The sequence below is a fragment of the Trachurus japonicus genome, chromosome 22, assembly GCF_045865225.1.
Source record: "Trachurus japonicus isolate A0001 chromosome 22, Traja_1.0".
Classification (NCBI taxonomy): Eukaryota; Metazoa; Chordata; class Actinopteri; order Carangiformes; family Carangidae; genus Trachurus; species Trachurus japonicus.
This window is the reverse complement of record NC_140928.1, coordinates 26,032,722-26,057,023: the sequence shown is the minus strand read 5'-3', so window position 1 is coordinate 26,057,023 and position 24,302 is coordinate 26,032,722. Positions and strand designations below refer to the sequence as shown.

The 24,302-nt window shown below is 41.6% G+C and overlaps 1 protein-coding gene across 2 annotated transcripts in view; it reads left to right on the top strand.

Annotated features, from left to right (window-relative positions):
- adck1 (aarF domain containing kinase 1) overlaps positions 1-24,302 on the top strand; it is a 75,384-nt gene that overhangs the window by 655 nt on the left and 50,427 nt on the right. For both annotated transcript variants that reach the window (XM_085767860.1, XM_085767861.1), the window contains exons 2-3: positions 4,338-4,477; positions 5,880-5,963. In XM_085767860.1, the coding sequence (XP_085623986.1) occupies positions 4,346-4,477; positions 5,880-5,963 (216 nt within the window). In that variant the 5' untranslated portion in view covers positions 4,338-4,345. The remainder of the gene's footprint in view (positions 1-4,337; positions 4,478-5,879; positions 5,964-24,302) is intronic.

Genomic DNA, 24,302 nt, shown 5'->3' with positions numbered 1-24,302 from the left:
GTCAAAGTTTGGGTAATACCATCAAGTCAGTTCCTGGGGGGTAAATCCTACAGAGCCATAGAGGAAACCTTTTCTCTGCTTACAAGCCTCAAGAGAAAAAATACTAGGCTATAGCCTAGACACCTAGCCTACCTAACTCAATCTTTCTATAGCTTAAGTTGTGGTTAGGAAACATTTAAGGTGATATTTTCAACAACTGCATATTTCGGCCATTTCCACCAATGTTCAAAATTACCCCAGCAATGGGCTCTTTGCACAGCTACACTACTTCATACTACTTAATGCTGCTCCTTTATTTCCAGTCTTACATTATTGGATAAACTGATTAATCCAGGTGTGTCTGACCATTGTGACTACTCAGACTGGATTAATCAATTTGTCTAATAATGTAAAACAGGAAACAAAGGAGCAGCATTAAGTTCAGGAAGTAGTGGAGCTGTGCATAGAGCCCATTGAACTGTTCAGTACTAAATCACAGCTGTAGACAGGTAGGCTACTAGCCTCAATGTAGCCCAGACATACCCACCACAAATGTGACTGCAGGAAGGCAGGCATACAGCTGAAGGAGGCCTCACAGGGGTTGGTATGTTTACACCAACAGCCTGAACCTTCCCTGTCCAAACACCTGATGACCTTCCACACTGACATGTACACACACGGCCTTTTTTTGACGTCTTTTGAAGAAATTGATGCTGTTTTGTCAGACTTTAAAATATACGTTTTGGATCAAATGGCTTTCATTCAATATGAAGGTTAACATTGGCTTCTGTGTGCCATTTCAGCCCTGAAAACAAGATGTTAATTTGCCAAATTTAAGGATGCAACATGGTGGCCTTGCTTGAAGGGTGACACATCATGTCTACAGATTGAAGTAAATTTTACAAGGATCAGTTCCACTCAGCAAAATAAACCTAAGGCGTTTCCTCATGTTTCTGTGTCTGTTTGAACATTAAGATGACACATTTGCATTAAGGTGTGTGGTATCAGGCATGGATGAATGAAGATGTTTGTGTTTCTGATACATCAGTTTTGTTGCTGGATTTGTTAGCCTCACTTCACTTCACTTTACATGATGAAGGTTCATTTCATACAGTATTGACTTTCTTGCCTGTGGTTCTCGGTCATCCAGGTCATGGTCTTCATTTTCAACATGGCCTACAACTTCAGCACGGATTTAGTTTGACGAGGACAATGCACATTATCAGTATGCATACATAGGCTACATCATGTAAATATGCTGGACTTAGCTCAAAGCTAATTTCCATCCGTCTTGACTACCGTCTTTCCTCTGGAAGAGATTTTTTGTGAACACTTTGAACTGCTTTCAGCGGCTGCTTTGTAGTTTTAAAACCAGGAGCAGCAGAGATCAAGGAACAACAGACCAGTGCAGCTTCACAAACTGGCTGTCTGAACTGCTGTGACAGACATCCACATCCACAACACCATGTAGCGATGGGAGCAGGTGTAGCTGAAGGCTGCTCTGCATACCGGGCCGAGGAATTATTGTTGTTGTCAGTGTCTGTGTTCTAGTGTGACGAAATAGGATCCAATGAAGTGACGAGGCTCTGCTTGCTCCTCTCCTGTGCTATTTTCTCATTAGCTTAAAAGGTGACTACTTGGCGTCCCTATTTAACGTTAAAGGGATAGTTCAACATTTTGGCAAATTCAGCCTATTGCCATAATCCCTATACTCATAGGGTAGCTTCATTAACTTTAATTATCGGTGCATGTATTGTTGTTTTGAGATCCGTGGGGCTGAGACGTGAGCTGCTAAGCAAACACCATGGAGGTGAATGGTCCCCTGTCCCTCATCAAACTCATCAAATACACAATCCAACAACTCCAAAACACTCTGGTGGACAAGTTGTGGCCTGATCATTCACCACACTATGAGATAATCTTGTAACATTACGAGACAGAGTTGTTTTCGAGGCAAATGCAAAGTCAGAAATTCATTCCAGACATGGCAGCTGGGCGGAGTGATTTTATCTTTATACTTAAAGCAGAAGTAAGTGATATATTTGTGTTAATATAAGTCTTAAATAGTTATATCTTCCGACAGCAATCACTTGGCGGCACGGTGGCACAGTGGTTAGCACTGTTGCCTCACAGCAAGAAGGTCCTGGGTTCGAATCCCGGGCCGCACAGGGCCTTTCTGTGTGGAGTTTGCATGTTCTCCCCGTGTCTGCGTGGGTTTCCTCCGGGTGCTCCGGTTTCCCCCACCACTAAAAACATGTCGGCTAGGTTAATCCTCCAGTCAGTGCCCCTGACCAAAGGCACTGGCTCATAATCTGGAGTTGGTCCCCGGGCGCTGCACCGCGGCTGCCCACTGCTCCTCAGGGATGGGTTAAATGCAGAGAAAGAATTTCACTGTACTAGCTGTATATGTGACTAATAAAGTACCTTTTTTACTTACATAGAGTGTTTGGTCTGAAACACGGGTCTCTCAGTCCCTCTGCTCTGCTCTGAGCCGAGGAGAAAACATTTATCGTATCCTACAGTTTTTATCCAATGAGGAGAGAGAACGGCATGCAGGGCTGTGTGTGCAGCCAAGGAACGCCGTGAATGTGGCGACGTAGGGACGAGGACTGTTATGGTGCGTTCAAGGAAACTCGTATTTTTCCGACCGTGAAGTGGTACCAGTTCGATCTGGTACGAGTTCACCGGTCGGAAGTTACGAGTGGCTGTTATAGTGACTTTCACAGGTAAAACAGGTCGGAAAAACACGAGTGGGTTGCCTGGAACGCTACAAAGTCGTAAGTTGTGACTTGAAGCTGTAATTTACGATTTCAAAAGCCTGCCTGGAACGCAGCATTAGCGAAAACGACCGGACCACTTACTTCTGCTTTAAGTAGTTGGTTGATTGTAAATAGCACATTACAGTGTTGACATCATCCTTGTATCACATTCTTTTGTACCCGTTTCAACTGCTGTAAATTGTTGAAATTAATGTAGGTTTGAATGGGCAATAAAGTTCTTTATGAAGCTTTTATTATAACTTTGTTAATGGTTTTTATTTAACAAATACTATAAAATTAAACAACGCATGTACATGTCTGCTAGCTTTAAATACACAAAATGAATGAATAATAGAAATGTGTAAATGTTGTGATGGCTACTAATACAATGACTCTGAAGTATCAATAAACATGTTGTAGCCAATAGGTAAATCTCTCTGCGGTGGTGACTACACTACAGCTGATCCATCCCAGTGAAATACAGTATTTATGAATTCTGTTCTTGCAAATGTCAGTCATCAGTGCCAACAGCAGAACTGGAGTCACAGCTAAGAAGGTGAAACTTAGAATAGAGTAATACACAGTCAGTCTGTTGTTTCATTAGATGAAGCTGTGGTGTGGAGACCTTTCAAATTACAATGAAAGACGATGGTGGATCAAAGTTCATTTCAAACATCTGTGCATGATGTCTACTTCAGCTGAAGACTGTTTGAATATTCCTTTAAAAGATACCATAATAAAAAAGAAGAAGAAAACTTCAAACTAGTGATTGAGATATAAAGTAATCAGGACACTAGGTGATAAATCAAGTGAGAAGCAGGTCGCTTTTCTATAGACTTAAATACAGTTGAACCTTGATGCCTGTTTGTCGAGGTGTCTTGTGAGATGTGAGGTCCAGTTGGACAGTGGGAACCAGACCCAGCTGCCCTCTCACATCTGGCTGGTCGGTGTGTGTGTGTGTGTGTGTGTGTGTGTGTGTGTGTGTGTGTGTGTGTTGTTCTGGTAGATATGTCTGCAGCCTTTTAATAAGGAAGGTACAAATTGATTTGAGCCGAAATACAGTGCTCAAAAAATCAGAGGAGCACTTCAATCACACATCAGGTCATCAGAAGAACGAATTATATGCACTGTGGAAAGTACTAACTACTCCAATCCTCACAGACTGGTGGGTGGTCTTGACAGTCAAGAAGCCCTGGTGGCCCAGGTGTGAATTTATTATGACCAATAAATAGACCAATTAAGAGGAATAATAACTGATCTTCTATTTTGTATTAGATGCACTACGGATACAGAGGGTGTTACATTATAAAGAGTCATCCTCATGTTTCTCCTCAGTCCCTCCTGCTTAATGTCTTTCTCTTTTGACAATGTTGAGATAGAATATTGCCCTTTTTCCTTAAGAGCAGAAAGTGACACCAGGAAATCAAATCTATAGCAAAGTCATTCAGTGTTGTCACATTTTTTTGGTTGAACTCATGAAACACATTATTTCTTTCACCTTTGCTTCCACATGTTTTCCTGCACATGACACTTTCTTCTGTCATTTTGTGGAGTTTGCAGTCTGTGAGAATGTACTCTGCATGTTTGTTCTTCCTCCAGTATCGCCCATGGCTGGTCGGCTCCTGAAGGTCTCCTCTCTGGCTACGGCGGTTCTGGCCTCCTCTGGGTTTTATGTGTACAACAGGCAGCTGGACATCAGTGACCTGAGTGTCATCCGCTTTGGACGAGCTGCAGCCACTGTGAGTTACCTCTCTGCCCTAATTGAGATTAATATTAGGAAGTTTTTTCCTTACAGGGGAAGCCACATCTAATCTGACTGTGTTAACGCACTCACTCTCCAGACTGAGCTGGTTCTGTCCAACCATCGCTAATGTTTAACTTTACTCATCTGCCAAAATTCATTTGAATTGAAACATTTTTAAATACTTTCACAGGATGACTGTATGTAATAATTTAGATGAATTAATCACAGAATGTGTAATTAATTCTTTCTTCTCTTTTTTGCATTGCTTGACGGCCTTAGTTTTATGACCTGTTTTAGTTCCTAGGGACCTGAACCAGAAAGTCTATACTTGCAGAACTAGTTTCTTGACAGTGGGCCTGCACACCATAGAATATTAATATAATAATAAACTTATAGTGCAATTCGTCCATAAAATGCAACACAAAGTGTTAAGAAAGAAAAATAAAATCATGGGTATGTTTAAATAGAATAAGATTAAACAACCATCAGGTAAATATATCTATAAGATAGCTAATTTGGAGACTAGAATAGATAGGTCTAGCAGTAGAGTTCCTTTACTTGAGTCAGAGTATAGATCGTCCTGGTCTATGACTCCAACACAAGTGAATATTGTTCAAGATTTTACTTGAATTTAAGTAGGGGAACTTGATTGAAAATATTCAATATTCAGAAGTAGCCTACTTTTTAAAAGTGTTAACACATGTTCTGTATTCACTGTAACTGACTGTAAAATCTGTAGCATAAAAAGACGCCTACAGGAATAACTATAAAAACAGAACTGGGCTGTGTGAGTTTACAAAGGTTTGTGGGAAACGAAGCTTCAGTCCACACACAGTAGGTTTTCCTTTTAGCTTGTGCATAACAGTTTACTATCAGCTTAGCAATTCTGGAGTTCAAGTAAGTTTCAAGTTCCCAGTCAAAGTCCAAGTTACTGTACCAAAGAAGTCCAAGTGGAGTCACCTGTTCTAAATGACAGAGAAATACTAATCCATAATAATGAGCTTTTGAAAATAACATCTTCAAGCACAGGAAGCAAATTGTTATTCTGCATAATAAATGATCACGTGCTTTCTTGTGGCCGGGGATAAACCTTGTTTGTTGATTTAAAGTCATTACTCTGAGGATAGATAGGTAGCATGCAACCTTTCTGTTGAGGATGAGACTTGTGAGACACAGTTTAGTACAACATGTTGATGATGCTGTCAGAGTATGACCACTTTTGTTTTAACTAACTGTCCCTCAGTCCTTTCTGGAATCCTTCCATTCTTATCAACATTTACACATGTTTCAAAATGACTTCATAGTGAGGCTTCAGATTATCGTTTTACTGTGCAGTGGGACAACCGTCTGCCACTCCTCAGTTGTTAACCTGTCGGAGCTTTACCTGTTTGTTGCAGACGGCCGTCATCAGCTACGACTATCTGACTGCTTTCAGACATGTGGAACATGGCACGGAGGAGTACTGGGCCCTCAAGTCCAAGGTACAGAAGCACTTTGGTTCTCCTTTTTCCATAATGACAATCACAATGTATTTCTTAAACCTACTTAATATTGTATCATATATTATTATTATCATCATATAAACTACTTCACCATCCCTGTCACACTTTAACTGACTAGATGTTGTACTTTTCTCTGAGAGAAAAAAAGCTGCTAAAAATGTTGTTTCAGTCACATTTGTGATTGTGAGGTGCTGGTGTGCTGCAGTCAGCGTCGTGGCTCGTCCAACATCCAACAAACTACCTGCTGTTGACTTACTCTTAAGCTAGTTCTGCTGCAGCATCATGGTGCAGGAGTAGGAGTACCAGTGGATAGTAAGAAGTGTCGGTACACAAGAGAAAGTAGTGGTATGCTGAAATAGAAGAAATGCTGGTACCAAAGACCTGTTAAATCACTACCAATGTTCAGACGCTCACTTTTAAAACTACATTTAGTCCAGCTTTAACTGTTAAGTATTTTACCCTCACTGACATCATCTACAGTGTGTGACAGAGCTGTTCATCACAGTGACCGACCAGAACACGAGAGATGATTCTTCATTGAGTTGAAAGTCGAAAGTTTCACACAGATTTTTTTCTCATAGTGATGAAATTATAGTAAATGTTTCAGGACAGAGCTGAATAATAAAGACAGATAGTGCAGATTGTAATCGAGCTGATCTCTTAATGAAATATTACATTATGGACGAAGGCTCCATGTGTATAATATGGTTGTCTATGTCCTCGCTCTGGCTGATCAATCATAAGAGACCTCCTAATGTTCATAAAGACAGATTTTGGATGACACACTTCAGTCTTAGGGATTTTAATCTTCTCCCAAAATTCATACAATTGATGCACCTTGATGTAGACACTAAAAAAGGCAACAACATGCTGTCAAGTGTGACTGTAACACAAGTGAAAGTTAAGAGTGTAAAAATGTGGAAAACCCAGCAAACATTTACATCTGAATTAATCTTAAACCTTCAAATCATATTAATGAACACACTTAAAGGAGAATTCCGTTCATTTTTGACCCCTAAATCGTTGTCCTGATGGTCACCCAGTGTTGGGGGGAGCAAAAAACGCGACTAAAATTGATGCAGACAAACCGGAGTTACACCATGGCTACCCGGCGCTAGCACTAGCAACAACGCTAAAGTATGAGGGCAATTTTTTCAACCACAACAAACACTCAAAAAACAATCAAATATCTATATGGTACATGACTCGAATCCTTATGACACACCACTGAACTCATAAACTGTACAGTTATACTGAGTATAAACAGTATAAACTTTGTGTTTTTGCATGTAATCACTCACCTCAGACAGCCGAACTCTGAAACATCCTGGAAAAACATTACTAACCGATCGCATATCGCTGATGATTTCTTTACAAAAATAAACAGTCGAGCAGTGCAGTGGTAATGTCCAAAATATCTCAGACCGTTTATTTTTGTAAAGAAATCATCACAACAAGGAAAAAGTGTTTGTTTCTGTGGCAGGGAGAAGGCGCTCTGCGATCGCTTAGTAATGTCTTTCCAGGACGTTCCAGAGTTAGACTGTCTGAGTTGAGTGATTATATGCAAAAACACAAAGTTTATACTGTACTGTTTATACCGGTTTATGCTGTACAGTTTATGTGTTCAGTGGTGTGTCATAAGGATTCGAGTCATGTACCATAGATATTTGATTGTTTTTCGAGTGTTGACGCTAGTGCTAGCACCGTCTAGTCATGGTGTAACTCCGGTTTGTCTGCATCAATTTTAGTCGCGTTTTTTGCTCCCCCCAACACTGGGTGACCATCAGGACAATGATTTAAGGGTAAAAAATGACCGGAATTCTCCTTTAATGACTGTGCTGAGGTAAGTCTACTTTTCGACTGTGAATATTTGTAGGAGAAATCCCACTCAAAGGTGAAAGGTAAAAACAGTAAATGTCATTTGGTGGTCTCCAAATGTCTGAGACCACTTACCTATTTATCTCAGACATTTGGACCCCCCTGTACATTGAGTGATTTGTGCTGGTGTTTGTTTAAAGGCCACAGCTCAGTGAGGTTCACTCAGGAGACCGCTCCTGTAAAGGTCAGAGACCACCTGTGCTGGCAAAAAGTGTTCTGCTGCGGCAAGAGAGCTCTAGTGAACCTTAAAGAGCATGGTTCAGCATGGCTGGCCTTGTATATGACATGTGTGTGCGCGTACACACACACAGACACACACAGATGCGATGTAGAGCCCATCGAGCCCTGTTGGTCAAGCCTTGCTACACATGCTGATTAGAATTAATGCATGGTGCTGATTGAATTCAGAGAGGAGGCTTGCCTCCTAATTATTATGAAGTCATAGAGGTGAGAGACAGAACAATAGGCCACACTTGTTTAGTGTTTTATGTTGTTGGTTTTCCTGCAGTGATGTTTTTCTGTCATGGAAAGGGATAAAGCCTCTATCATATTACAGAGAAGCATTACCATCTTTAAATAGAATAGATAAATACACAATACAGCTTTATGGTAATAGACATAAAAAAGACACGAAGCAGCATACACTAGATTAAGACAAACTAACCTCTTAGCAAACTCCACAAAGACTCAGAGTTAAAATGCGTTTGCTCTGTGGCAGGTTTAGTCCAGCTATAATCATCAGTACCAGTATCAGCGTGTATCTGAATCACTTCAGAACGGAGAAAAGTGGTTCACCATATGTGACCATAATAATCACCAACTGCATCACTGTGGCTGTTATATAACAGATTTATTTCACTCATCGATCATCAATACTTCATATTCAGTGTTCAAAATATATTAGAGCATTAGATTGCTGTTGTTGTACAGTACAGCCTGTACAGGGTATATACACAAATCTTTGAGTCAATTTACTACCATTTAATACCTTTTTTCACTACCTTCAGATTTTTTTTAATACCACCACGACATCGAGTTGCACCAAGTATCAATCAGAAAGATTTTATGACATGTACATAGATTTTATCATCCAACACTTACTTACATCATTACCATTACCCAGGAGACTCGGTTGCACAACAGGGCATCATCCATAAGTCATCAGGAACATTTGATCAAAAATAAAATATCTTATCATGCCTTTCTCAATCACCAGCCTCTCTCCCCTGATCCCACCCTCACCTGCCCCCCCCCCCCTCACTCACTCACCTCACTCCACCTCCCTCCCTCCCTCCCTCACCCAGTTTGCCTCGCTCCGTCTTCCTTCCTCACCTCCCTCCCTCACCCAACTCACCTCACTAACTCTTTAAATAAATACCTGGTTCTGTCTCTACCGTCACAGAACACAGTGTAGGCCATATATATGTTTTTTTTTTTACATCAGTGTGAAAAGTTTCAACAATGTCCGCACATCTGCACCGTCGGTCTGTGTCTCACGTGCGTTCCATCTGACCTCAGCTCTCAGTAGAAGCTGCAGCTGCTGCAGGTGTCTGTATCTGTAGCGCTTCGGGGCTTCCTGCCCTTTCAAACGGAGCAGACCCGGACCCGGTCCGACTAAACACCGGGCTGGCGGTAGAAGGTTCATGGAGCTGTGAGCCGCGAATGCATGAAAAAAGAGCACATCGGATGTGCGGCGCGTGACGTGCATCTACATTGACACACACATAGGCTACATCAAGGCGCCTGTCATCTCAATTTAAGTCTTCTGCAAACTTGCATTTTCCCATATTCGAAACGTTTTGCCACACGCTAAAATCCGAAGAGATTCACTAGCACTTCTATCCGCCTGACAACTATGCGCGCGAAGACGATTTTAGATTTCTAGCGGCCAATGAATTGATATGATGTCAATATCATTCCTTTTTTTTTTTGAAGTAGCGGCGCAAGCAAGTAATGCTTTATTTATTTTATTACGCCTATTTCATCAAAATAAAACCAGTCATTGTCCAAAAGAAAAAAAAATAATACCTATTCTTTAAAATTAATACCTTTGGACCAAATTTATCACTTTTTAAGGCCATTAAATTTTGCTTTTTTGATTTATCACTTTTTAATACTTTTTAAAACCCCGCGGACACCCTGCTGTATGTCAAAGGCATCTTAACTCAAACACTCAGGTTTTCATGCTATTGATCATGATTGTAAGGCTTTGTAAGTTACACAATATTATTGGAAGCCTTTGTGTCACATGAAGTTATCGTGTCTGTGCCGTCAAATATTTATTTCTTGTCATGGAGGACACATTTTATTGTGTAGTCAGTGCTTCTCCTACCATTGTGTGGGTCTGATGGGCCGTGTGTGTGTGCGCGCGTGTGTGTGGGGTAACTGACAGAATTGCTGCCAGGGCGAAACGTTTCTAGGGGAAACACTGACGGTTAATGAGCTTTGATAATGAATGTCATCTTCCTTGTTGATAGCGCCTCGTCCGTAGCTCGTCTCACAGTGTAAGCTTTCAGCAGCTCACCAAGAGCTTCACTCAAAAGCCATCGAGGCAGTCAGTCTTCCAGGCTCATGAAAGGCTGCCCTGAGTGAACCGAGGAGCCATTCACAGCCAATTAGAGTCCATCACAAAACAAGCAAGGGAGAACACTTTAACCCCGGGAACATGGCCTGCAATGAGAGAACAGATGGACTGACTGCCTTTTGTCCTCTGTAGCCAGTCAAGTGGTGTGTGATTTCTCTCGACCTCAGGAACACACTGTGGCTCCAGCAGCCAGCAGCTCCTGTGACATGTTAAAAACATTTCACAACAAGTAATGAGCTGTTGTTTGCTTTAATGTTGCAAATTTGCAAATTGGCTGAGGACTGGACCTAGACGAAAAAAATTAATTTGATCTGTGTTTTTAGCCTTGTTGTAGCAGTAGCTCCCAGTGGCTCTGTTGATGTTTATGCGCATGAGCAAGATTTGCTGCGAGATGTTTGTCGTCGTTGTAAACCATTGGATGTATGATGTAAACACGGAATCGCGTCTCGCAGCAAATCTCGCGCGTCTTGCCAGCCACTGGGAGCTACTACTACAACAAGGCTAAACAGAAATCAAATTATTTTTTCCTAACAACTTTTTCATGTCACAGCTTCAGGACACTTGGGTCAGTACGGACGAGCCGTATGGAGGTGTTTGGATGTTTCATAGTGTGTTTTGGACGATTCAAAAGTGAGCACTATCCGCCGCCATTATATGAAAATCCGTTGCCAGCCGGACCCCCCCTGGAACTACAAAAGTGTTTTGATAACTCTGAAAGTTCTCCAAACCCTTCATTGGCATGAGTAGAGAATTGGTGAATTTTTGATTTTGGGTGAAGTATCCCTTTAATCAAGTCAACTGGACTTAGTTTTTTTCTTGAAGACGTTTCGAAACGCCCCTTATCCTAGTGTCTTCATCAGTTTGTCTAGCCAGTCTAGTCTTGGTCTTGGAGTTGTTCTGAAGGAGACCGGCCAAGCTGAGAGAGAGTAACTCCAGCCTACTGGTGGCTCTTGAGGAAGACAAGCATGTCCACATGCCCAGGTGTGGGACATGAACGCAGCCTAGTCCGTCCATCTGCTGAAAACACCTCTCTTCATGTTGACCTGCGATGCCTACGGCAGCTGCATTTCAACAGCTGAGTATTTGTTTTTCTCTGGAAATTTAAATTGCGTCCCTGTTTGGTTGCTGCCAAGTACTGAAATTCATTGCATTGCTTCGAGGCACACTACACAAACTCATCTGTATGCACCATGGATCAATCAGACTCCAAATTCTCTGCCAATTTTCGTGAGTTTTCATGTATGTCAAGGACCTGAAAAAAATGAAATATCCCAGCAGAATGATAATAATCCGTCCAAAAACAATAGGCCTCTTACACCTCTGCTGCCAGAGACGGCTCTGGCACACTTGGTGTTAGGCCCTAACAATGGCTGCAGTGGCAGATCTGGACTCTGCTGCTCCAAAACAGAGATACCTGCAGAATGAGGACAGAGAGATCCAGAGAGGACGGCAGAAAGAGAAATACAAACTTGAAATAGTTTGTCATAAATGGAGGGACATTGCAATGGTAGTTCCACTTTGAGTTGAGCCTAATAATCAGAGCAGGGCCACTGTGAGATGTGTGATGTTTCCTGGCTGATCGTCTCTGCGTAGCCAGCGATGGTCATCATCATCCCTTTCCACACCTCTCTCATTCTGCAGCTTCCTCTCTATTGCCCTTTTATAGTTCTCCTTCACCTGCACTAATCTCCTCGGTGTTTTGGCTGTTATCAATTTTTTTGTGACTCCAGCAGCACATTTCAATCTGTAAACTCAGAACAGTCCTCTAGGGCAGTGGTTCTCAAAGTGGGGTGCAGGGACCGCCAGGGGTCCTTCAGAGAGTTGAAGGGGGTCCCCAACTTTTTCTCGAAATTTTACCAAATCTTTTTTTTCTAGAAATATATTAGATTTTTTTCCAGAAATTTCTTGAAATTTTTCCAAAAATTCATGTTACGTACATTGACTAAACAAGTAACTTTATTCAGTCCCAGAACAAATATTTGTGTATTTCTGGTATCTGTTTCAAAATTTTGTCCAATGCGGGCGGCTGTGGCTCAGGAGGTAGAGCGGGTCGTTCACTAACCAGAAGGTTGGTGGTTCGATTCCCGCCTCCCCCAGTCTGCATGTCGAAGTGTCCTTGGGCAAGACACTGAACCCACACTTGCCCTGTGTGAATTATTACCCCCCCCCCCCCCCCCCCCTGCGAACAGTGCTGTATGAATGTGCGTGTGAAAGGGTGAATGCAACAGAAAAACAGTGTAAAGCATTTGACTGGTGACTAGAAAAGTGCTATATAAGTGCAAGTCCATTTTACCATCCAATGGGGGGTCCGTTGTCTAATTTGTATCAGTTTAGTGGTCCTTGATGTAATTATAGTTTGAGAAGCACTGCTCTACAGAGTCTCATTGGCCTCTGGGGTCCACTCCTGAGTTGATGCGATCAGTCTGGGTCCAGGTTGTCGTTATAAAATAAAATATCATATGCTATTTAATGTGGGAATTCTTTGTTAGTTTAAAAAAAGTAAAATGAATTTGTAACTTTTTGAGATGACCTGTCACTTGGCTTAAATCAGCTGTGTTACGTTCTACATATTGATGTATTTACTGTGGGTTAAATTCAGTTTAAAATAATTTAAAGAACTAATCTTCACTTTTATCTGAATCTTGATGTTGGTAGGATTTCTACACCAACACTGGTGCAATCATATTTATATTGTTCACAAAATGTAGTTTAGCATTAGTGTTGGTATTTACAGTGTTATGTAAATCCTGCCCTCATTGACACCAGTAATTCTTAGGCAAAGGGGAAAGCTGTGATGGCATGCAAAGACATAGAGTGAGTCTTCGGTTTTTGTTTTTGATTGACAGCAAGAGATATGAAGAAGCTCCAAGTCGCAAGGTTATTTTACAGGATGGGGTGAAAGAGGTGAAAAGAGGAGAAAGGAAAGATGATGAAATGGCGACGGTGAGGACAAACAGATACTCATGTCTAATGATCCTCTCACTTCCTCAGCTGCATGAGGAGAAGGCAGGAAGGGGTGGAAGGGGGGTGGGGGGAGGGATCTGATTTGGGGAAGCAGCCATTTTTAAGGTGGCTTTTTATGGCTGAGATGAAAGGGAGAAGAAAATGCCGATTCACTCAGCACATCTGCTCAAATTCTCTTTCAACACCACCACCCCAAGGTTAGAGATGAAGAGTTGTCTTTTACCCCTATTACAGCGTATTTGTCTGAGGTTGTCATAGTAATATGAAAGCGCAGTGGGGAAGGAAATCAAAGGCTGCGGCTGATTAGTGACTACTCACCAGGGTAAAAAAAAAAAAAAAAAAAAGTCTTCCCTGCATCAGACAATGAGGTCTATATTTCCATTTTGCATATCCATTGTTTAGCTGACTCCTTTCCCTGTGGAACAAGTGAACATGTGGGGGGCCCAGTGTCTTCCCCGGGCCAGTGGAGAAACACTACTTTTTTTTCATCCACAGTCACCTGAGTTGCACTGTGTATTTCTGTCTGTCTCAACTGTTTTCTGTCCTGATGGACAGCTTTAGGGATGGGATGTAAAGAATCAGCCGTAGAGAGAACAGTTTCCAGGTGCTGGCTGCATCACACTTTGACCTTCAGCACTTAGTACTTTGGTTTTTGAACCAAGTGGGAAGCTGAAAGAATTAGAGGGAGCATGTCCAAGTTTGAAACCACAGTTCTTTGCCTGAAAAAAACTGTGTAGGAAATTGGGCTCAGAAAAAACACAGATTCTCATATCCTCTTAATTTCTCTTTAATCCAGGCAGCAGGGGCCCACAACATACGCGTTTCAGCAACACAGCTTTCTTCAGCGTTGTGAGGAGAGGCGGAACTGACGTAGAATCTAACAGTTTCATGATACAACAGCTGAACACAATCAAGGTCATGAAGACATGTCAGATGCCTCAATAGTGGACAAGCCAGGAGAAAAATAATAAATACATGTGTTAAATCACAAATAACAAAGAAACAGAATGCATCAGTTTAGCACACACATATACTGGAATCAGAACAAATAGAAGGCAGATAAAGATATAAATATAAGTGAAGGAACAGCATATGCAAATACATATCATAAGCAAAAAATACATCATAAAAGTCCCTGGCTGGAAATTGGGATGCCACCTTTTTTTGTGCCTTTATTACGATAGTTGCAGTAAGAGAGAGACAGCAAGTCAGGGGACGACATGCAGCGATGGCTTGCTGTCTTTTATATAATAATAATAATGATAATAATAATTTTATAAAGCACTTTACATCAAAGTGCTGTACAACACATCAAAAACTGCAAGCAATTTACAAGCAAGAACAATACCAAAAACACTTACTTAAAACAGGACATTACTGATGAAACCTAAGACCCATGTGAAACAGTAAATACATGGGTCTAAAGCATTGCTTTAAAAACCTCAATCAAACAGACCTGCCTGATGTCTGACGGGAGGTTGGAAAAGGCCCGCTCACCAACCATATTTTTTTAATATAATATAATATTTTTTTTTACAGTACAGATGTTGTCCTCATCAGGGACACAATGATTACAATAAAAGTACAATATTTTTCTCTGAAATGTAGACGAGTCAAGTCATGTGAGAAAATGTGTATATAGATGCAGAAATGCACTTCACCTTTCCACCAATAGATGTCAGCATTCCCTCCATCCCATGGTGTAGCAGCACTGCTGCTCTTCTACAGGAGCAGGAGACAACGCTGAGTTCACATTGTGCCCACCACCTTCAACCTCTGAGTCTACAGCTTTATTACTTATTACTTAGTATAGCTCCTTCTGGTCAAATGATTTTTCTCATGTTCACATCCTGGAGGAATTGATTTAATAGTATATTTTTGTCTCCACATTTTTGTATTATTTCAGAGTGTCATGACATAATCTCGACTGACTTTATAGCATATAGAATAAAAAAGCATGCAGAATATGATACAAAGCTGACAAACTGCCACGAAGAATCGTCAAAACACGACAAGAAAAACAAACAGTACTAGGACATAGTTCAAAAGTTGGATGGTAGATTTCTGTAGTCATGACTATTGGTCACGATGAACACAGCAGACATTTGAAATAATAAGAATCTTAATATAACAACAAAAAAAGAAAATTCCAACATGGATGTCTGCCTCATCTTTATCTCGTAGCCATCGTCACTGATGAGTTAAAACTGAGCTGTTCAAACATGACTGACAGCACAGAAGTTGACTGTTTTTTTCTGTTGAGTTTATGGCAGCAGCTTATCAACCACAACAACCCTGATGCACTAAAAATCCTCGATGGATATGAAGAGGAGGAAGGTTTGCTTATTGCTGACAAACTGATCTGCTGCTCCAGCATCAACAGCAGCAGCAGCACAGACTCAAAATGTCTCACTCACTGCTGTTGTCTCTGAGCCACCCACCCAGGGCAAAGGAGTCACACATCAGCTGGCACAGCATGAGAGAGGTGAATGTTGTGTGCACTTTGTATTTTTCAGCCAGCAGACATTGCTGCACTTTCATCGAGCTTCTTCAACATGGTTTTGCATAGTCTATGATAAACACTACTCAGTACGTTTACATGACACTTGAAAAATACAAATTATTGCCGTAATCCAACTATAACTGGACAACTGAAGTGCATGCAAACGCATTAGTCCAACTAATATCAGAGTTCTCCAACTCTGATTAAGACACCCAGATAATGCGATTGGAAATCGATTTTCTTCAGCATGTATACGACTCAAAGTGGACAATGCATGTGCGCATGCTCCACAACAGGAGAGACGCCACAAGTGGAGCAGGTTCCTGTACATTAATCTGCCATAAAAGACTTGTCATCACTGTAGATAGCCTCAGAGCAGGCTGGTGGAGACAGAAAGACACTTTGTTGTGGTATGTTGCTTCATCTGAAACCAAATATTACACCACTTAGTTCCAGTGAGGTCTGTGTAGTGTCAGACATTTGAAGACATCTACAGTACATTGCACAACTGACATGGCTGCTGCCGACAAGCAGGTACACAAAGCAACATATGAGAGGCTCATGAAAATGTTGATCATACGTACGCAGCAGACGCCCTGATGTACACGCTGAAGAGCCTGATGCTCTGATATGCACCAGCCCTTAAAGGGGACCTGTGATGGAAATACCGTAGATGACCAAATAGTCGCCCGCGTGCAAATACGCGCCTGTGCTCTAATAACCGCCGGGGTCCGACCTCATTTGGCATAATAAACGCCGGTTCAATTAAACGCCCGGGCGATTAAGTGTTTACCATAGTCTGGCACAGAAAACAAAAGTTTTTTTTCAACAGCGACTCCTACCTCTGTCAGTCAGCCCCTCCTCTCGCTCTCTCTCTCGCATGCAGGCGGACACACACAGACACACACACAGACACACAAACACAGGTGCGCTAGCGGGACAGGTTGCGCTGGACGACAAAGACAAATAAATGCGCTAATGTACAGTGTTGAAATTACCGCGACCGACCGTCCCCCTCCCCTCCTCCCGCTATCGTTCATAACACTGCTCTGATCAGCTCCCTGTGTCGCGGTAACACAGACAAACTGTCTTTGTATTTATTGTCTGATGTCAATAAAGATGTGTCGGGGAAAAAAGTAGTTTTGTTCCAGTGGTCCTATGGTGAAATCCTTGTTCTTTGCATGATGGTTTGGTGCTGCTCATTGCAAAAATAAATTGTAGCCTGTTGCAAATACGCGCCTGGTTCTTATAAACGCCCGGGGTCCAAGTCGATTTAGCATATTAAACGCCCGGGCTAATAAATGGTCATCTACGGTACCCCTTTTTGAAGGCTCTTTAACATATATTTAGGTGTTTGTCTTGCCTTCCCGCCCCCAAAATGTGAGAACTGACAAACAATCTGTATTGTTCAGGCTCCCTAGGTTGAAATCCACGTGGTTTTATGAGCTGTTCCCTCAGTTGTCTTCCAGTGATGTAACTAGGATTCAAATTTGCATAATACCACCCCTACCTGGGACCGGTAGAAGGGGTAGGGCAAACAGCGGTTCATTTGCATTTTAAGGGACAGACACTGAAACCAGCTGTTCTGAACAGGGCTGTTTTGAGAGGATGAAAAGAGCTGTGATGTTTGATCCTTGTGGGATTTTGACCAAAGCATGTCATAGATATGTATTTAAGACATCTGGGAACTATTTTCATTTGTGGAAAGGGGGCATAATATGTCTCCTTTAACCCTCCTCAGAAAGTGATTTAAACTTAGTGCATAACCTTACCATATTTAAATATCTGAAAATGGCCGACTGCATATTCTACATATTGTTGAGTTGTGTTTTTCGTATTATCTTTAATTTCTTTAAAATCTGTGATTTTACTATGGCCACACTCAGTTTCAATGGTTGGCTGTCTATGACATCATATCCTGGTAGGGGCATGTGTTGTCTGATTTTTGCCAGAGGCTCTAACTTACCTTTTATTCAGGTCGAGGCAACGTTCTTTAACACTTTTTTATAAATCGGCTTCTTTCGTCTGTGTTTTAACTGAATGAGTTATTAAAGAATCAAGTTGAGCAAGCGGTAATGACAGCCCGGCTCCCAGCTGCTCCCTGACATCCTGTGTAAGCATCAGTGAATCACTGATTATTGGGGCTCTGACTATTATTTATTTTCCTGTCTGCTGCTCCGGCCCAAATTCTCGACAGCACTGCAATAATGAAGTTTCAAAAAGTTTGAATGGCTGCCATGAGTCCTGCCGACTATAAATCTAACTTGGAGCTACAAGTCAGTATGTTTTACAAAATGATGGACTTTAAGCTAATTTATATGCAGTGTCGGGCATGTAATTAGTTACAGTTACTTGTTACTTTCCCCAAAAGGTAACAGAGTTAAGCCCCGTTTCCACTATGCGGTACGTTATGGGTCGGTACGGAACAGTACGCTTATTTCAGCGTTTCCACTACCATGGAACCGTACTGGTCCCAGGGTACTGGTTACCATTTTCGTAACCCTTCTGGGTGGGGTACCTAGCACACAGGACCGGTTCCCTTGGAGAGGAGCCAAAGCACTGCAAGCTGGTGATTGGTTGAGCATATGGCGTCATCGCGCAGCGCGACGGATATCTGAAGCACAACAACACAACCGCGCCATTTAAAAAAAATGTCTGTTAGCAACAGAGTCTGGAGTGCTGAGGATGTGCAGGCTGTGCTCTCTATTGTTGGTGAGGAGGCTGGGCAGCCGCAGCTCGATGGCGCTGTGCGGAATGAGAAGGTTTTCCAGCTTCGTAAAAATGGCAGAGAATGGGTTCAACCGGACCACGAGCCAGTGTCGCTACGTAAGTCGACGTAGTGACGCTTATGGTGCGTTCCAGGCAGGCTTTTTAACCCGTAAGTCACAACTTCAAGTCACCAGTTACGAGTTTGTAGTGTTCCAGGCAAGTTACGAGTTACGAACTGGGAACTGGGAGTAGACGGATCTAGTACGAGTTCACAGGTGGGAAGTTACGAGTTTGACTGTACGTTCTAACGGGTAACCATAGGAACAGGTCGGAAAAACACGAGTTACGAGTTGCCTGGAACGCACCATTAGACACGCACTCGCCTACCCCTGAAGGTCCCCTTTATACAATGGAAACACAAAGCTGACCATATCTGACCCAAACCGTACCCATACCGATCCGTACTGTGCCGTACCGTACTGACAGTGGAAACGAGGCTTTAGTAACTGCCCTCATGGAACTTTTAAATTCAACTGTATGTAATGAAACTCAACATTGAATATGTCTAATGAATGAAACCGACAGTTAATAGAATAAATCATTATTATTAACATTGCGCACTTATTTACACTACACTGCATTGTTGTGTGGGACAATGCAACAGACACCTATCAAATTCAGTATTGTAGATGATGCTACTGTACAGTGGAACACCAGAACACAATAGATGGTATAAACAGGCCCTACTCTGCCTCTGATTGGTTTATGATGAAATTTTACTCCGTAAGCCAATCATCATCACTTATGTGGTTGTCTCGCCCTCCTTCCCCCTCACCCACCTCCCATCGCTGAGAGAGAGAACCGCTCCAGTGGGTCATCATGTATAGCCGAATAACGGTGCGAGTTATCGTCGGTAACGGTAACTGCATTCTAACGGTCGGAATAGTAAATATTTTTGATTACTCAATACTGGAAAAAGTTGCACTGTTAGCAACACCATTTATTGTAACGCCGTTATTCCCACCACTGTTGATATGATGAGCTAAAATTAAGCTGCTTCTCTGTATTGAGTGTAAAGGAGTGAGACACACTGAACATGTCTACATACACATGAAATCCACTCTCAGCGCCACCTAGTGAGAACAGGAAGTCACAATCATTTTGTTTATTTGATATTTTTCTTCTGTAGTCTGATTTCGAGCAGATTTCTAGCTATTGTGCAGCTCTGGCTCCACCTGGTGGACACAGTTGATCCTGTCTGCTGCCATGTTAACATCTCAGCGTAGACAACACTGGTCACTACGATGTGCATCTGCTTCGTGTAGCCCCTCCCCTCTGGCACGCTGTTGGTGTGGGAGTGTCTGTCCATCGCTGCTTGCAGCTTTAATGCTAGATTGGATCTGCTTTGTTCAGTGTCTCTACCAGCTTCAATCCCCTGGTCTGTTTGTTATGGAGACGGTTGCTGTAAAGCAGACATAATTGGTGTAGAGGAGACTGCGGTCCTTTGCTTGTCTCTCTGATAATTAATGAACCAGACGTTCTGTAGGTTTTTACAAGGAGACACATTTCTCTCTCTTCACATTACTGTTTCACCTGAAGAACAAACATGCTGCAGCCGTGTGTTCTGTGCTCCAGCACATGTATCCACCCGGTCCTCTGTGTCACTTTGATTTCCTCCAGTGGTGCTGTCATTATTAGTAGGGCCACTAGAGGTTGCCTCACAGTGAAATGTAACTAACAGTTGTAATCAGCTGTTTGCACAAAGGACCTGTGCACTTGTGTTTATGCAGTCGGACTCTCTGGCTGATCTTAATATCCACCGGCTTGTGGCAGAGAGCGTTTCTGCCGTTTAGAGGCCCAATTACTGAAGCATGACATAAAAATGCAGAGCATGAAATTAACTGTGGCTCCCAGCGAACCCCCCCCCCCAACACCACCACCACCTCTCATTCTCAGCTCCCTCCTACTTTTGTTTTTTTTCACACCACATCTGATACTGACCCCATATTCTGGGCTGTCGGAGGAAACAGTACAGGGCCTATACATCTACACTTGGTTACAGTGGATAACAAACATTTTCCCCACCTTGTTGTAATAATGCCGGACTGTGTGAAAACAAATGCCATTTTTTCAATAAGTGGAGCAGCAGAGGTGTGAGATGCATTCTGTATCACTCTATTAAATGCCGAGGGATTATTTTTGTGTGTGTGTGGATGGCTCGAGCATCGCTGCCATAATACATAGAGATGAGGCCTTTTGACGACACAGACTTAAATCTGCGGACAAACACACACATCCTCACAGAGGCCCCACTCTCCCCTGTGACAGGCAGCTTGATGAGCCTCAGTGAGTTGAGTAACGAGCTAATCATGAGCACCCCAATAATAAATAGGCCTTGTTCATAGTCCACTAATCCCAGTCATTTAGCTCTGGTGTGGCAGTGGAAATCAATTACTGCAGCTGGGCTCACAGTATAGAGGCCAGCTCTCTGCCATCCGCCACACACACACACACACACACACACACACACACACACATGCATACACACTCTTAACCCATATTTGCACCATTATATAGTGTTTCACATTGGGATTTTATTTGGAAGCAATTTTTGGCCTCTGTGAACAGGAGGAATAATTCAAGCAAACAATATATTCCAACCTCTGAGCTCATCCTTCAGGTAAAGCGCTGGTGTCAGGATGTGGTTACAGCATGAAACACCTAGCAACCTCTAGCAAGGAAATAATAAGGCGCAGGCACACTGTTGTTTCACTTGGATATTTTTTTCCCATCCAGGGTTAGAGTGTGAATATAATGAAAGATGCTATTTTCCTCCCTTTTCTGAGACCACCATCTTTATGCTGTGTGCCTTTACATAAATATTTTAAATAATTAATTCATTATGATTTTACGTGTTTTATATAGGTAACTTTAAGAAAATGTTTTTGGACAACAAGCAATTCTGCGTCAGGTGTTTCATCAGCCAAAGTATTTTTTTTATTTTTTATTATATATACAGCATATATAGTATATAAAAAAAAGACTACAGCTTCTACATTTGGACATTGCACTTCACCATATTGCAGGTTTTTATTTACAATATTTTTAACAAACTTAAGTTACAGTAGGACTTTAGGATTCAGTATGTTTGTTTGTTTGTAATCATTATTTTTAGTAATGACTTGACAGTCACACTAGTGAAGTCATGAATAATAACACACACACACACACACACACACACACACACAAAAAAAATCTGAAAAAAGTATTGAATTAGTGATTTGGTTGAGCTCACTGAGCCTGTCTCTGTCTCTCCAACAGTGTGTGTGCAATTGATTTAACCTGTGTAGACTCTGCTACTCGCTGCTACACTCGCACGCAGTCAGAGAGCACAAAGGGAGGGGAGGAGGAGTGATTCCGAGAAAACAATTTACCATCTGTGCTTAATGACATCAGAACGCTGTCCACCATACTGCACTGCAGGGAATTGGCCCCGGGGCCAACGCTTTAATTACATATGTAAAGAGAGACTGGGTTACAGAGAAACAAAAAGAACAATCTGAGCACCACTTTAGGATGGTGTTCATCAGACAGCAGCACCACTTCAACACTGAGGAGGGTGTCTGTGGATAATGCACCAGTCTTTGAAACACTCAGTTTGATTGTGATTTTAGCACCAGATGATCCTGGACCACACAATGTCACATCTGAATTTATGTCACACCTCAACTTTATTAGAGAAACCTAAAACAGTTGTAGTCTAATATTTTATCTTTGTTCGGTGATAGTTGGTGAAAGGGGCAGATCCTGGATTTTTTATTTTATTTTATTAAATTACTTTCCTTAATGTAATTGTTCGGCCTTGGTAGAGGTGTACCAGTTTTGCCAGTGAATAACCTGCATGTGTGATGGAGCAGCTTGAATTCAAACCATGAAGACAAAAAACTTTTCAGTTCATTCATTCTAGTTAAACTGTTCCCAATGGAAATGAAAGAAAATAAAAGAAAAATGCAAATTTTCATCCACTATTGTTATGAAGAGAAAAAAAAACAGCTGGTGCAAGCATTAAGATTACTTTGATGTTTTTTTTTTCCTTTTCCTGTCAGGTGTTTTTTTCCTCCCTTTATTCTGATAAAGAGACAGGTCCATCAGGGAGAGGAGGGGGGGTTACATGCAGCTAAGGGACAGATTTGAACCTTGGCCCCTGCAGTCAGGCCACTGTGGCCCCCAGCCAGCTTTCTATTATTTGCAAGTTGAATATAAAACAGGTATAAGGAAACCCATTGTTGACACTATAACTACTTACTACATTCACTGTTCTAAACAAACATGTTCCCATCTTATTTGGGCTCATTTAGACACAGACTGGTTGAAATCACACTAATCATCTGGCCAGCAAAAACACATTTGCAGCTGTAATGTTTTGCTGCTGTTTAATGTATTCCACGCCTCCACCACAGTTTGGTTGCAGCTCCCCTGCAGGATGCTCCAACCTCATAAAATCCAACATGTGCTTTGCTTTTATGCCACAAGGAGTCACAAGTCTCTCTCTTTTCCTCACGGGCTTAAGATGCAGTGAAGAATCTCATAGAAATGGTTGGATGGTATTCAAGAGTAAAGGGTAATGACAACAACTCTGGCATCTCCATCAGGTTCCTAGACGTCGGATATGTCTCTTGTCCAGGATATTTAATTTACCGGTACATAGACTGATGATGAAAAAACGTATAACAGGATCTATAAAACAAAGATTCTGAATATATCTGCAATGTCCAAATATATATATATATATATTCTACATTTTTAATAATCAAATTGAATTGGAATCAGATAAGATCGTCAGAGAAAAATTAGAAAGAGTAAAAATGAAAGGAAGCGTACCAATTCATCATGTGTAAGCTTGTGCAAAAAGATACGTTTTAAGAAGACACAGTTGTAGCAGACCTGAGTTCTCGTAGATGGTAGGACCGTCATAGCTAGAAATTTTATTTTAATTTTAAAGGTCCAGTGTGTAATATGGGGGTAAAACCGTGACATCCAGTGTTCAGATGCTAGTTCGCAGCGCTCACTTGCTCGCATTCACCCCTCCCGTCGATAAAGTGAGGACAAAAAACCTTGTTTACCACGACTGGGAGTATTTCAGGAGCAAGGAGCGATGAGGTGAAGAGCTAAACCATTTTACGATATAGTGTTGTTATGGTTCATGTCCTCCTTCTTTTTTCCTCCTTGTTGGTTTATTTATGCACGCGAAACTCGCGAAACGTGGCTGGCTGAATTTTCCGTTCAGGCTGCCGTACAAACATGGCGACATTCTCTAAAGCAAGACCCTTCCTATATAAAAGAATAATTATAAGCCCACGAAAACCAAACAAGTTTTATTTTATAGCGGTTACTGTATACACTTGTACAAATATGGGTATATATCAAATTTAGCCAATAAACCTTTCCAGTTATTACACACTGGACCTTTTAAATGTTTACCGTTCACATCGTTAACTTCACAAATGCTCAAAAAATACAAAAACAACAAAAGCTTAATTTTGATAATGCAGATGTGTTTAGTCACCAATATATAATAATATTTTATAATGTTTTTTTTTTAAAAATTTGACAGAATTTCACATTACTATATGTGACCAGGGGGATCAGTCATTAGTTTGAAGTTACAGAGTTGTGTCCA